The 15000-nt window shown below is 39.9% G+C and overlaps 1 protein-coding gene and 1 pseudogene across 3 annotated transcripts in view; one reads left to right on the forward strand and one right to left on the reverse strand.

Moving 5' to 3' along the window:
- Positions 1 to 632: 632 nt before the first annotated feature.
- Positions 633 to 15000, reverse strand: part of LOC310717232 (uncharacterized protein) — a 16778-nt gene continuing 2410 nt past the window's right edge. The window contains exons 2-5 of one of the 2 annotated variants that reach the window (XM_083524964.1): positions 5026 to 11343; positions 3426 to 3740; positions 2392 to 2521; positions 634 to 900 (exon numbers count right to left, since the gene is read on the reverse strand). In XM_083524964.1, the coding sequence (XP_083381090.1) occupies positions 839 to 900; positions 2392 to 2521; positions 3426 to 3740; positions 5026 to 11343 (6825 nt within the window). In that variant the 3' untranslated portion in view covers positions 634 to 838. Of the gene's footprint in view, positions 901 to 2391; positions 2522 to 3425; positions 3741 to 5025; positions 11344 to 15000 lie in introns of both variants that reach the window. The other variant, XM_083524965.1, reaches the window with a different exon arrangement.
- LOC310717861 overlaps positions 12300 to 15000 on the forward strand; it is a 91104-nt pseudogene continuing 88403 nt past the window's right edge. Inside the window, exons 1-2 of the transcript in view lie at positions 12300 to 12431; positions 12789 to 12947. The product of the transcript in view is annotated as an uncharacterized misc_RNA (transcript). The remainder of the gene's footprint in view (positions 12432 to 12788; positions 12948 to 15000) is intronic.

The raw sequence follows: 15000 nt of genomic DNA on the forward strand, positions 1-15000 counted from the left end.
CAGATCAGTCACACAGTTGCACAGTCTTCATCACACATTATCGCACTCACTATCATAATCACAATTGCAATTACTATCACAAACAATATCACACTCACTATCACAATCACTATCGCACTCACTATCACAAACAATATCACACTCACTATTATACTCACTATCACAATCACACTCGCACTCACTATCACTATCGCACTCACTATTACAAACAATATCACAATCACAATCACACTCACTATCACAATCACTATCGCACTCACTATTACAAACAATATCACAATTACAATCACACTCACTATCACAAACAATATCACACTCACTATTATACTCACTATCACAATCACACTCGCACTCACTATCACTATCGCACTCACTATTACAAACAATATCACAATCACAATCACACTCACTATCACAATCACTATCGCACTCACTATTACAAACAATATCACAATTACAATCACACTCACTATCACAATCACTATCGCACTCACTATTACAAACAATATCACAATCACGAACACATTCACAATCACTATCTCAAATTATATCACACTCACTATCACACTCACTATTAAAATCACACTCACACTCAATAAAGATAAAGGACAGTAAAGATAATTTATAAATCAGTTAAAATGGATGAGTAAAAGCACCAGAGAGCACGGATTATAAATGTATAAGATGTTGAAATCATGACACTGTTGGCTGACTGAAGTTTAAAGAAACTCTCAGGTGTGTAACTGATGATGTCTCTGCATTTTCATGTTTTTTTTCAGGTTGATTTCCAGGAAAAACATTAGTGAATAAAAGCAGTGTAAATGATGTGGGTGGTGTGTTACTCACCGAGAGCGGCCGGCTGGACGAGTGTGTGCTCTGAAGGTCCAATGAGACACGACTCTGCAGACAGAAACATGTGCCTGTCACTGCACTTATAACTTCCTATCACACTTCCACACACTCAGAGTCACAACGAACAGGTAAGAGACCGATGTGACATGTGACTCGCCGTGAGCTTGGCGTGTTAGCTGTGTGTTAGCCTGATGCTAGCGTAGCATTGTGAGAGGATCGTCTCATTGTGCTCCGTCACAAAGGTCACGGCGTGGGACAGAATCCCTACACAACAATAATGGACTTCTTGTGTCTTTTTCTCAAAGGAGCCTGTATTACATCCAATAGTCACTAACACACACACACACACACACACACACACACACACAGACACAGACACACAGACACCTTAACCCTAACATTATGACCAGCTGCCGAATGAAGCATGAACTTCTTCAGCAGTTTGAGCTACAGGAGCTTGTTTGTTGGATCGGACCACACGGACCAGCCTTCTCTCCTCACGTTCATCAATGATCCTCATTTCCAACAACCCTGTCGCTGATTCACCACTGTTCCTTCCTTGGAGCACTTTTAATAGATTCTGACCACTGCAGACTAGGAACATCCCACAAGAGCTGCAGTTTTGGAGACGCTTTGACCCAGACGTCTAGACATCACAATTTATCAAACTGACTCAAATCCGTATGCCCAATTTTCCTGCTTCTTAAATCAACTTTGAGGACAAAATGTTCACCTGCTGCTTAATAAATAAATCCACACACTAACAGGGGCCATGATGAAGATCATCAGTGTTCTTCACTTCACCACTCAGAATGTTATAATGTTATGCTTGAAAGGTGGATTTTACATATATGGTACTCAAACACACACACACACACACACACACACACACACACACACACACAGGCTACAGGGTTAACATCTGTTTATTGTGGTCTTATTAATCTGTATTGTCTTGTAAAGTCTCGTCTAGAAACTAAATGTATAGTGTTAATTTTGTCTGTACTTTTGAGAGTCACCAACAGCTGGAACCAAATTCCCTGTGTGTGGCAACACATGGCCAATAAACCTAATTCTGATTATGATTATGATCCTAAAGACATGGTCGCCCCCTACAGGAGTGTCAGTGTAACACAGATGACACCAACAAAAAAAGGTGCTTTATACTTGTCACATGTACAATACAGCACTAAGGGTTAAGGGCCTTGCTCTAGGGCCCAAGAGTGGCACAGTGGTGATACCAAAACTTTAACCTCTGACCTTTAATTCAGTAACCCAGAGCATTAACGCCTGTGAGCTCCCAGTAATTAGATTCTATTATGATTATGAAGTAAAATTACAGTCAATTTGTAAAAATAAAAATCAATAATGATTTCTTGATTTACATAATAATAAAAACGCCAGACCGTACCCCAGCCCTATTAAATCCCAAATCATCTGCTTTCAGCTAAACACCTCTCTCACACACACACACACACACACACACACACACACACACACACACGCACACACATGCACATACACACATCTTGTCCTCACCTGAGAATGAAACTGGGCGTGGCCAGTGGAGACAGTTGAGTTTAGTTGGAGTGCTCTGAGACAAGAAGTGGTCTTTTAGAGACGTAGAGGATAACTGGTGTGGAGAAGTGAAGGACGGTCTCATCCTCACCTGGAGACAACAAACAAACAAGCGAGCAACAGCTCATACCCATAATCATTATCAAACATAACGTCTGATTTATTACATAACCACTGTAATCATCATCACAAAAAAAAGTAGAGAATATCACACTGATCTCTCTCTCTCTCTCTCTCTCTCTCTCTCTCTCTCTCTCTCTCTCTCTCTCTCTCTCTCTCTCTCTCTCTCTCCCTCCCTCTCCCTCTCCCTCTCCCTCTCCCTCTCCCTCTCCCTCTCCTCTAAACTTCACAAGTGTGTGAGCAAAATAAACTGGGAATATTTACTCATCCCAAATCCAAGAGAATCCTATAAAGCATTCACATCCAGATGAAGAACGAGGAAGATGAAACAGAAGAAACAGGAAGTCGCTGATTTCCCACAAGACAAGAACCACAGGATTGATAACAAGATTTAAACAAATACAACTTTAATTGATTCAAAGAAAGACGTGTGGACAGACAGACAGACAGACAGACAGACAGACAGACAGACAGACAGACAGACAGACAGACAGACAGACAGACAGACAGACAGACAGACAGACAGACAGACAGACAGACAGGAAATTAGATCAACAAACTGACAGAGAGGCAGATAAATAAAGAATGACAGACAGAAGCGACACTAAAGAGCCATCAATAAAAAACTGACTGACATGTTGACAAGCTCACAGTTAGACAGATGGATAGACAGACACTCAGAGATATCTATAGTCAAGGAAAGACAGATAGACAGGTGGACAAAAGGACAGATAAGACCATAAGACAGACAGAGAGATCCTACTGAACTCAAGAGAAAGAATGCCCAAGAGAAAGTCAAACTGGAAGTAGAAGATAAAAAACAAGAAAGATGTTGAAGTTCCAAGAAACAGTTCTATCGTTGTTGTTCCTCTTACTTTCTGTTGCACCTCAGATGTTGTGTCCAGGGTTCCGAGGCTCCTCCGCAGCATCACCTTCGTCTTCTGCTTCTCCTGGGACTCACCTAGCAGCTCATCAGAGCACGATCTCCTCTGTGCCTTCACCTTCCAGTGTTCACTAATGTTCTTCTCCTGGATCGGCTCGACGGGCGTTTCTTTGATTTCGTGCAGTGGTAAACTCCAGCTGCAGAGGTCAGACAGAGGTCGGGGTCGGAGCACAAGCCGGTCGCTTCTTCTGACACGGAGCACGGAGGAGGATGAGTGGAGAAATGGTTTATCTCCATCCTGTGCAGGCTTTCAGGTGGACAGTCAAAACAATGAGTTGTTATTTAATAAAGAGAAAGACGTCGCTGTTGATATGGTGATGTTTTCTGTAAGATCATGTTTATGTGATATTCACACATGGAGTTTCCAGAGTCAGAAGGTGAACTGTAACTACAGAGTTTACAGGGTTTTACTGTGGTTTCTCTGTAACTTATTTTTGTCTCATTAAAAGAGAATAGAGAGAAACTGATGCAGGAACGAGTGTTAATACACCTGAGAAAAATAAGCGTCCAAATATAAGAAATAAATACAAGATTTAAGAAAATACAGAAGAAACCAGACAAATGAGATTCATGTGTCTTAAAATAAGACACTGAATAAAACACTTATTCCAAGCAGCCAGTTTAGTCGAATTAACTTAAAAATAGCTTATCAATTTAAATGAATTAATTTTTTGTTAAGGTTTTTCTTTTTTCCAGTTTGCTTTTATTAATTTTTCTGAAAAAATCTCAAAACCAGAGAACAAGAGAATTTCTTTTAATTTAGGAATCGTCGTCATTATATATATTGTGTCTTAAAACAGGCAAAGCGTTTAAACTGAAGATAAGCAGTGGTGGGCAGAACCTAAGTGATGAAATAAATGTAATTTGTTACTTCAGCAGTTTTTCGTGTATTTGTTCTTTACTGAGGAGAAACTTTTACTTTTCTCTCATTACATTCCAAAGTCAAATATTTTACATTTTACTCAAATACATTTCACAAAATCAGTCGTTCCTTTTTATTTATGAGGATAAAAACGTAACAAGTCACCAATCAGGGTCGAGCGCACGCTCTGTTTTAAACTTGTTTTGATTGGCGCTTGGCGGTGGTGGGTTTAGGCGACATGGGCAGAGTATTTGGATGAATGGTTGCGTTTTTTTTCTTTGTTTAACGCCACCAATCTATCCATATTTTTAATCTCACCAAGGATTGAGCTCATAGACATGTCCACCAAGTTTGGTAAAGTTATCTCATTCTGTTCATCAGTTACAGCCATTTTTGTCAAAGTGACCCGCCTACTTGAAACATTTTGGTGACCCTTTAAATAGTGAGTAAAAAGTGCAATGTTTTTATTATTATTATTATTATTATTATTATTATTATTATTATGCACTGTCCAGTGAACATTTCTGCACTGGTTTGGTTTCCGATCGAAGATTTGCTCAATTTTCAGGTAAAAGAACAAACTTTATTAACTATAACTAATAAACACACATCAGTGTCCCATAATAACCCACCTGACTGGAGTATGAACAGAAATCTCACTGAGACTCACCTCAGTCTCGTTCTCTGAGTTGGAGAACACCAGGCTGGTTTGATGAGTTGCATCTTCAAGTAAATACTCAGAATCGAAGGACTGAGCTGTCACGAGTCTTGCTGCTCTTTGCCCATTTCTCCTTTGTGATTGATCTGACAGTCGCTCCAAACCCTGACTCTCCCCCAGAGAGCACAACGAGGTGGCAACAGATTTAGAAGGGTAACGGAAACTGCCCCTGTTGCCCAATACCGCAGGATTCTGTGGTTTAGGAGTCATTGGCCTAGTCGGTGTATCAAGTCCTTCAAAGGAACCCAAGGATCTTGTCCAGGATGGGGATAGCTGATTAGCAAAAGCAACAGCAGCTGCAGGGTGCATGAGTGTATCTGAGATGTTCCCACAACTTTGGACCAAATCCTCTTTGGAGTTCTGGAATCCCTGAAGATCTGGACAGTCCTCAGTTAACCCAAATTCACTCTGAAGGTGACGTCTAAACTTCCCACCACTTGGTCCAGGAAGAGAGAAAGTTCTTTTTAGCATCTCAGACTCTATAGATGTTTTGATCTTCTTCCAAGGCTGCCTTGATTTTGGTTCCTGGTTCACCACATTGGAATCCTGTTGGTTGTCTTTTTCAACAATTCGAATCTCGAACAGGTTTGACAGAGACCTCTGAGCCAGCGCCAGCTTCATGCGGAAATTATCGCTGCTCCTGGTATTGTTTTGGGGATCGAGTACAGGTTTAGTGTATCTATGTTGTTGTGTGTTCCAGAAGCTGGATGTGGATTTAGATTGTCCAGTCGAGGTCAGACCAAGGTCTTTTCCAAACACATCATTACTAAACTGATCCACAGATTCTGTCACGTGATCAACAGTAGGATTAGAATTTGGATAATTAGTCAGATTTCTCTCCTCTCCATCGTCAGGAGGTTTTTTTGTCTCAGCTTCAGCCTTGTTTCCAAACTTGGGCTCTCTCTTGCTTTTGCGGAACGATGGGATTCTTGAGAACCTAGAGAACCTGGAGGTTTTTCCTGCAGAAGTGCTCGTGGTCTCCTTATACTTTAAAACGTTTTGGATGTTGCTTGTGGAGTTGCTTTTCACTGGACTGTAACCAGAATGTTCAATCTCATCACTGTTTGTGGTGATAAAGTCTCGATCTGAAGTTGCCGAGTTGAGAAGTTCATTCTTACCATCGGAGCCATTTGTCAGACAACTGGTGGTGTCTACATCTTCTGGTTTCTGAGGAAATTCTTTTAAAGACCTGACATTATAAAGCACATCGTTTTCATCTCTCATTAAAGGGTTGCATTCATCATTCACAGATGATATAAGATCCTTCTGTTTTAACTCTGAACCATCTGAGCTCTCCTGAGGGTGATCTGACTCCATAATGGGCTTCATATCTGATACCACACCAGTGCTAACATCTATAAAAAGGGAGGCCTGGAACTGAGGAGAATCTGAACAAAAAGGTGCTGTTTCGGTTACATCATTTCTTATTCCATAGGTGGCACTGACTGAGGTGGATTCATGTGGCAGACTCTGTTCTCTGATAATCTTCTGACATTCAGAAACTAGTCCATGTTGAGCATCTGTGACTGGGCTGATGGTGGGATCTTCCATGTTTTCCTCTAACTGGCACTCTCTTTTATATCTTCTCTCCCAAGGAGCATCTTCTACATCATGTGGATTTGAAATATTCCTGGTGTAGTCCATCTTGTTTGGTTTAGGAATCTCAAAAATGTCCACAGGACCATCTTGCAATGACTGATGCATATGATTCCAGAGCTCCTGTTCTTCTGCAGCAGGTCTTTCAGGTGTGTGTTGCTTTGCGTAATTTTCTGTGTGTGAACTGTGACATGCATCGAGATGAGGTGATGTATTAAAGCCAGATGTTTCCTGAAGACAATAATTATCATATGAAATGCTATCTTCATGCTCTTTTGTACTCAACTTCTTAAATGGAGCCTGGTCTCCATGCAGGATGTGTTTGGTAAATCTGGTGGCACGCACAGACTCTAAAGAAGTCGATTCATTGAAGGAAAAATCATCCAGAGCTGGGAGTTGTCCTACACTTCCTTGGAGACAATCAACGGTAACGCGAGAGTCAATATCACCTGACCTGTCAGAATAAATGACCTCCTGCTCTTTCTGAGATATGGCACTGAATTCCTTCACAATGCAGGTGTTCCAAAATTGCAGCTTCATTAAATCATCCAAATGATTAGATCGTCTTTGAGTTTGATCATGGTCCAAATCCAAAGTGTGTTTATTGTTTATTAGAAGATTAGACTCTGGAATAAAACTGTTAGCATTTGACAGCCTCAATGAACCTTCTTTAATAGGAGGAGAACCTTCTACCAAGTTCTCCTCGCTGATGTTTAAATTTACTGATTGTTTCTGATGTTTTTGGAGTGATGTTGCGCCTTCAGGTTGAATCCTAGAGCTGTCAGAAGATTGAACACAAGGGCATCCAATCATTAATGGATCCACAAACATCTCAGCATCTACTGATGGATCAGCAAATATATTACTATAAACATCTGAAGTTCTGGCCCCAGGTTCATAAGTCTGTCCCAGATGGTCTACCACATTTGTGTTCATCATTATTCGTGATACAGAAACAGTGAGATTTATTTTATTCATATTATCAGATTGTTCTTCATTTCTACTCACACCTGCTTCACATCTATCTAGTGGTGCAGAGGTGTGTTTAGAACTGATCAGATCTGGGTTGGAAAGAAGTCCAGCTTTCTCAAAACATGGATCATTTACAACTTCATTCTGCTCCGAATCAATTAAAATAATTTCATTAGGGTTCAGGGGTTCTGTGAATTCTTCTGCATCTTTCTGCAGTCCATTGTTCTGTAAAAGAAGTCCAGCTTCCTCAGGAGATAATCTACTAACCGTTCCAACATCCTCTAGATCATCTGAAGTTACACTGCAATCATTAGCCGGTGTTACAATGAGCTGCTCTCCATCTGTGTTCATCTCCAGGTCATTGTTCTTATCTTCTATATGAGAAGAATTCAGATTTCTAAGGTCAGGAGATCTTTCAGCAGAAGGAAAATCAAGTTGATCTGTAAATTCAGTAGTTAAATCAGAACTGTAGTCTAACTGGATCACAGCTTTTAGAACTTCATCCTGCTCTGAATCATCTAAAGTCACTACATTGGAGACTGGGGGTACAATAGGTTCCACTCCATCCTTGTTTCTTTCTAGATCATTGTTTTGGGAAGAACGTCTAGCTTCCTCAGAAGATAAACAATGATCAATATCTGCCCTCTCTTGATCATCTGCTACATTGCAGTCATTTTCCAGTGGTACCACAAGTTCCAATTTATCACACCTCTTTGTTTCAAAATAAAAGAAGTCCAGATTTCTGAATTCAGGAGAGCTTTCAGAAGAACGTACCTTTCCATAATCCATGCTCAAACCATCTAAGTAAGAACTGTCTGACTGGGATGCTGATTTAATTTTGTCCATCAGTGTAGGTGTCTCCTCACTAGCTTGTAAGATGGATGAAAATGCAGCTTCCTCAAGAGAAGAACCATTAAAAAGTTCATCATTCCGGAAATCATCTAAAATACCTGCATTGAAGTCATTCGCTTGGGCTTCCATGAGGTCCTCTACTTCCATGTTCATCCTTTCTAATTGAGATGAAGAAGAAGTTTCTAATTGAGGTTCTGAATTGATTGAATCTTTATCAGCTTGAGAGATGGGAGGATGTCCATGTAGATCATCTGAAAATATTACGTTGTAGTCAGTTTTCAGTGGCACCAAGAGATGCTCTCCATCCATGTTCATCTCCAGAACATTGTTCTTTTTTCCTGGATGAGAAGATTCCAGATTTCTCAGGTCAGGAGAGCTTTTAGAAGAAGGAAAATCAAGTTGAGCACCTAAATTCGCCTGTGCAAAAACTTCAGTCTTCAAACCTGCTTCAGAAACGCCAACTTGTGAGAAGAAGAGAAGTCCAGCTTCCTTTAACCAGATCTGAGCTGATGATGGACTCACAACTTCTTCACAAATCACTGCGTTGTAGCTTCCTGTCAATCGTGCAACAATTTCTTCTGATTGTGTTTTTGAGTGAAGACTGTCATTCTTTATTTCTAAATCAAAAAGGGAAGAATGTTCCAGAAGATCTTTGCTTGGAACATGTGTTTCTAATGTGTAGTCTAGCTGGAGCCCCGTGTCAGCACTTTGGTCAGTAGATGTACGTGTATCTTCTGTAAAAACGTCTGAATCTGAAAAGTTCTTTGATGCTGTGGTACTGTGCAGGGCGGAAGGAAGTCCAGCTTCTTCATGATATGACTGATTTGCAGCTTCATTATCTCCTGAATCATCCACAGTCACTTTACTGGTCACTACTGCACTGTCTTCCAACTCTACCTTCTGTTCAGCTCCATCACCATTTTTCTGGTGAGCTCTTTTTATTTCTGTAGTAGATGATTCAAGTTTTTCCAGCTTTCTGTGGTCAGGAGAACATTTAGAAAATTGGTAATCCGTTTGAACTTTGCTTGCAACAACTATATTTGAGATTTCTTTCAACTGTGAAGATGCCTCACATCCACAGGAGAGCTCTGGTGTCTCTGTAGAGGTTGGAGAAAGTTGTGAATCTATCAAATCCTGATCGTAATTACTAGCTGGAATGATGGAAGGAAGTTCAGCTTCCTTGGAGAAGATGTTAATAAACAAACCATCATCAGTACAATCATCAAGAACAATCACACTGCACTGTTTAGCCAATGGATCCATTATTTGCTCTTCATCCACGTTCATCTCCAGACCATGGATCTGTTCTTCTGAGTGGGATAACTCCATCGTTTCAGGGACAGGAGTGTGTTTAGAAGACAAGCTTGGAATATCTAAATCTGGAGTGTCATATAACTGAGGTACTGTTTCAGTTCTCTCACTCAGTCTGAGTGTCTCTTCAGAAACTGTCAGGTTCTTTGATGAAGATTGTAAGATAGAGAAAAATCCAGCTTCCTCAAGAAATGAACCATTAAAAATATTTTTACAAACTGAATGATCTAATATCATTAATTGGGAATCACCTTCCAGGGGTTCCATGAGTTCCTCTCGTTCCCTGTTCATCTCCAGACCATTATTCCATCTTTCGGATTGAGGAGATTTCAGGGGTCTATTATCAGTTAAGTGTTTGAGAGAAGAAAGGTCCACATGATCTAAATCAGAAGTTTCTAAATGAGGTTCTAAATGGATTGAATCTGTATAAGCTTGAGGGTTAGAAAGAAGTCCAGCTTCAGCTTCAGCAGGAGATAATCGATTAATAATCTCTGCATTATGTAGATCATCTGCAGTCACTAGATTGCATAGAACCAGTGAATCCATGACCTGCTCTTCATCTAGGCTCATCTCCAGATCATTGTTCTTTTCTTTAGAATGGGAAGGGTCCAGACTTCTGAGATCAGGGGAGTTTTTAGATGAAGAACATTTCTTATGATCCACCATTAAATCAAGTGTTTGAGAAGCTGCTTCACTTCTGTCAGTCACTGGAAATGTTTTTTCAGATGTTGCTTGGGAAATGGAGGGAAGTCCAGCTTCCTCTGACACCATCTCATGAGATGAATGAAGCTCTGAATGATCTGAAATCATCACACTACAGTCACCGGGTGATAGCACCTTGAGTTGCTTTGCACCAGTGTTTATCTCAAGAACATCCCACTTCCTTTCTGAATGAGAAGAGTTCGTGTTTGTGAGGCATTTAAAAAAAGAAACATCTGTAAGATCTCCACTTGAAACAACTAAATCTGAACTTGTAAAATCTTCTGATGCTGTGTTGCACTGCGGGATGGGAGAAAGTCCAGCTTCCCCGCATGGTGACCGATATGCAGCTTCATTAAACCCTGGATCTTCTAAAAGCTCAGCATTGAAGCCGTCTTCCACTCGTACCATGAGTTCTTTAGAAGTTCTGGAAAGCTGTAAATCTTCTGCTGGGTCCAACATGCTTGTATGTGAGAGAGAAGAAACTCCAGCTTCCTCGAGAACTACTGAAACTGAGTCTATACTCATTACGCTGCTCTCGCTTTCCAACGGCACCACTTCTCCACCTGTCTTCATCTGTGGACCATCAACAAATGCATGCTGGCCTTCTGAGACCAGCTTTCTGAGTCCAGGGGAGAATTTAGGACAAGAGAAGTTTCCATGATCTTTAGTAGAATCTGAGGAAGTGTCACTGTGCCACGAAAGCGTCTCAAAATACTCCTCTGTCATCTCCTGAGCTTCATCCAGTGTTGGTTCCCTCCAAACATCTCCACTTTGTGCATCTTTTTCCTGAAGAGGGTCGACATCTTCTGAATGTGTGGTGAAGTTCTCAGATGGAGTCTACAAGCAGACAGAGAAGAGGTTTGAGTCATTTCAGTGCTGCGGCATGATTTTCTTATTGACTTCCCAGGATTTCATCTTAAAGCATCATCCTTCAGAGTCAAAACTTTAAACACACACACACACACACACACACACACACACACACACACACACACACACACACACAATGTAACAGACACACACGCCATATACTGTACACACTCGAAACACACTCTCCATATACACACTCCATACACACACACACACACTTCATACACAATTCACACACACTCTATATACACACACTTCATACACATGCATGCACCCTATACACACATTCTATACACACTCTATACACACACACTTCAAACACACATTCTATACACACATTCTATACACACACTTCAAACACACATTCTATACACACTCTATACACACATTCTATACACACACTTCAAACACACATTCTATACACACATTCTATACACACTATACACACACTTCAAACACACATTCTATACACACTCTATACACACATTCTATACACACACTTCAAACACACATTCTATACACACTCTATACACACACTTCAAACACACATTCTATACACACTCTATACACACACTTCAAACACACATTCTATACACACTCTATACACACACTTCAAACACACATTCTATACACACTCTATACACACACTTCAAACACACATTCTATACACACTCTATACACACATTCTATACACACACTTCAAACACACATTCTATACACACATTCTATACACACTCTATACACACACTTCAAACACACATTCTATACACACTCTATACACACATTCTATACACACACACTTCAAACACACATTCTATAAACACATTCTATACACACTCTATACACACACTTCAAACACACATTCTATACACACTCTATACACACATTCTATACACACACACTTCCAACACACATTCTATACACATACTCTACACACACACTTCATACACACACTCTATACACACACACTCTATACACACACACACTTCATACACACACTCTAAACACTCATTCTATACACACACACTCTATACACACATTCTATACACACATTCTATACACACACACTCCACACACACACACACACTCTATACACACATTCTATACACACACACTTCATACACACACTCTATACACACACTTCATACACACATACTATACACACACTTCATACACACACTCTATACACACATTTCATACACACACTTTATATACACACACACTCTATACACACACTTCATACAAATACTCTACACACACTCTATATACACACACACACACACACACACACACACACACACACACACACACACACACACACTATACACACTCTATACACACAAACACTCTATACACACACACACACTCTATACACTCTTTATACACACATACACACACACACACACACACACTCTATACACACACACTCTATACACACACACACTGTATACACACACAACCACACACACACACACACACACACTGTATACACACACACATGAATACAGGAACAATACCTGACACTTATGTTACAAATATCTACTTACAGATGTGATGTTCTGCTCTGCTCTGTGTGTGTGTGTGTGTGTGTGTGTGTGTGTGTGTGTGTGTGTGTGTGTGTGTGTGTGTGCGTGCGAGCTGTACACACTTGTCTCCTGTAAGTGCTGGTGTTAATGGAGTTATTAACCTGTAGAGCAGGTTCCTCATGAACATGGTGCTCTCACATCATACACACGCCTTCACAAAAACACATAAGTGTAAAGACATTTAAAAAAAATAGCAAAGACGTGTGGAGACTCACGATACGATACAAATACATCTACTGATACGATACGATACGATACGATACAAATACATCTACTGATACGATACGATACGATACAAATACATCTACTGATACGATACGATACGATACGATACGATACAAATACATCTACTGATACGATACGATACGATACGATACGATACAAATACATCTACTGATACGATACGATACGATACGATACGATACAAATACATCTACTGATACGATACGATACGATACGATACGATACAAATACATCTACTGATACGATACGATACGATACAAATACATCTACTGATACGATACGATACGATACGATACGATACAAATACATCTACTGATACGATACGATACGATACAAATACATCTACTGATACGATACGATACGATACAAATACATCTACTGATACGATACGATACGATACGATACAAATACATCTACTGATACGATACGATACGATACAAATACATCTACTGATACGATACGATACGATACGATACGATACAAATACATCTACTGATACGATACGATACAAATACATCTACTGATACGATACGATACGATACGATACGATACAAATACATCTACTGATACGATACGATACGATACGATACGATACAAATACATCTACTGATACGATACGATACGATACAAATACATCTACTGATACGATACGATACGATACGATACGATACAAATACATCTACTGATACGATACGATACGATACAAATACATCTACTGATACGATACGATACGATACAAATACATCTACTGATACGATACGATACGATACAAATACATCTACTGATACGATACGATACGATACAAATACATCTACTGATACGATACGATACGATACGATACAAATACATCTACTGATACGATACGATACGATACAAATACATCTACTGATACGATACGATACGATACAAATACATCTACTGATACGATACGATACGATACGATTCACCCATATTGCGATGCAGTAAGATCAGATTTCGATTCGATTCAATGGAAAAAATTTGCTTCAGACAGACTGCAAATCATCAATTTACTTAAGTTCCTTCTGACATCTAACACATGACCCTTTAACAAACACACAGTGGTGGAGTAAAAGTACAACATTTTTTTTTTCAAATGTACTTAAGTTTCCAAAGTAGTGATTTATTATAACTCTAATGTTCCTGTGATCATTTTTATCACAAGATTCTTCACTTAATCACCTCAGTTTGTGTGTAAAGACTCGAATGTGACTCTCAGCACACTGATCTATTAATAGAATGAGATTAAAGACTCAAACACTGATTGATTTCTATTATAATGATCATGAACACAAAACCTTCTTTAATAAAACACGTAAATGAGGTCACGTGTGTTGTGGTGAGTTCGAGTCTGGAGTTTCTTCATCATTGATTCCTCTCTAAATGTTCTGCTTGATGTTAAACTGATGCTGAACTGGATGTTGGTGATCAGTAGATACACCAAGCAGCAGTGGTGGTTTTAGTTCGAATGACGCCCCCTGGGTGACCCACACCATGACCTAACGTCCATAAGACACATAAAACATCTACATCCTTAAAATATGACTTTAAATGGGTCTTTAAGCAGCACTGGAGCTTCTCCTCACTGAACTCAGCTCAGGATCTTCTCAGTACAATCACAGAAAACCTTTATAACATCACCTCAATTTTAAAAAACTTTCTTTCGGCTTCCCCCATTAGGGGGCGCCACAGCGGATCATCCATATTCGTAATCAACATGTTGGATTTGGCACGTTTTTACGCTGGATGTCCTTCCTAACACAACCCTCCACATGTA

This window comes from Silurus aristotelis, assembly GCF_946808225.1.
Source record: "Silurus aristotelis genome assembly, chromosome: 22".
NCBI classification, from domain to species: Eukaryota; Metazoa; Chordata; class Actinopteri; order Siluriformes; family Siluridae; genus Silurus; species Silurus aristotelis.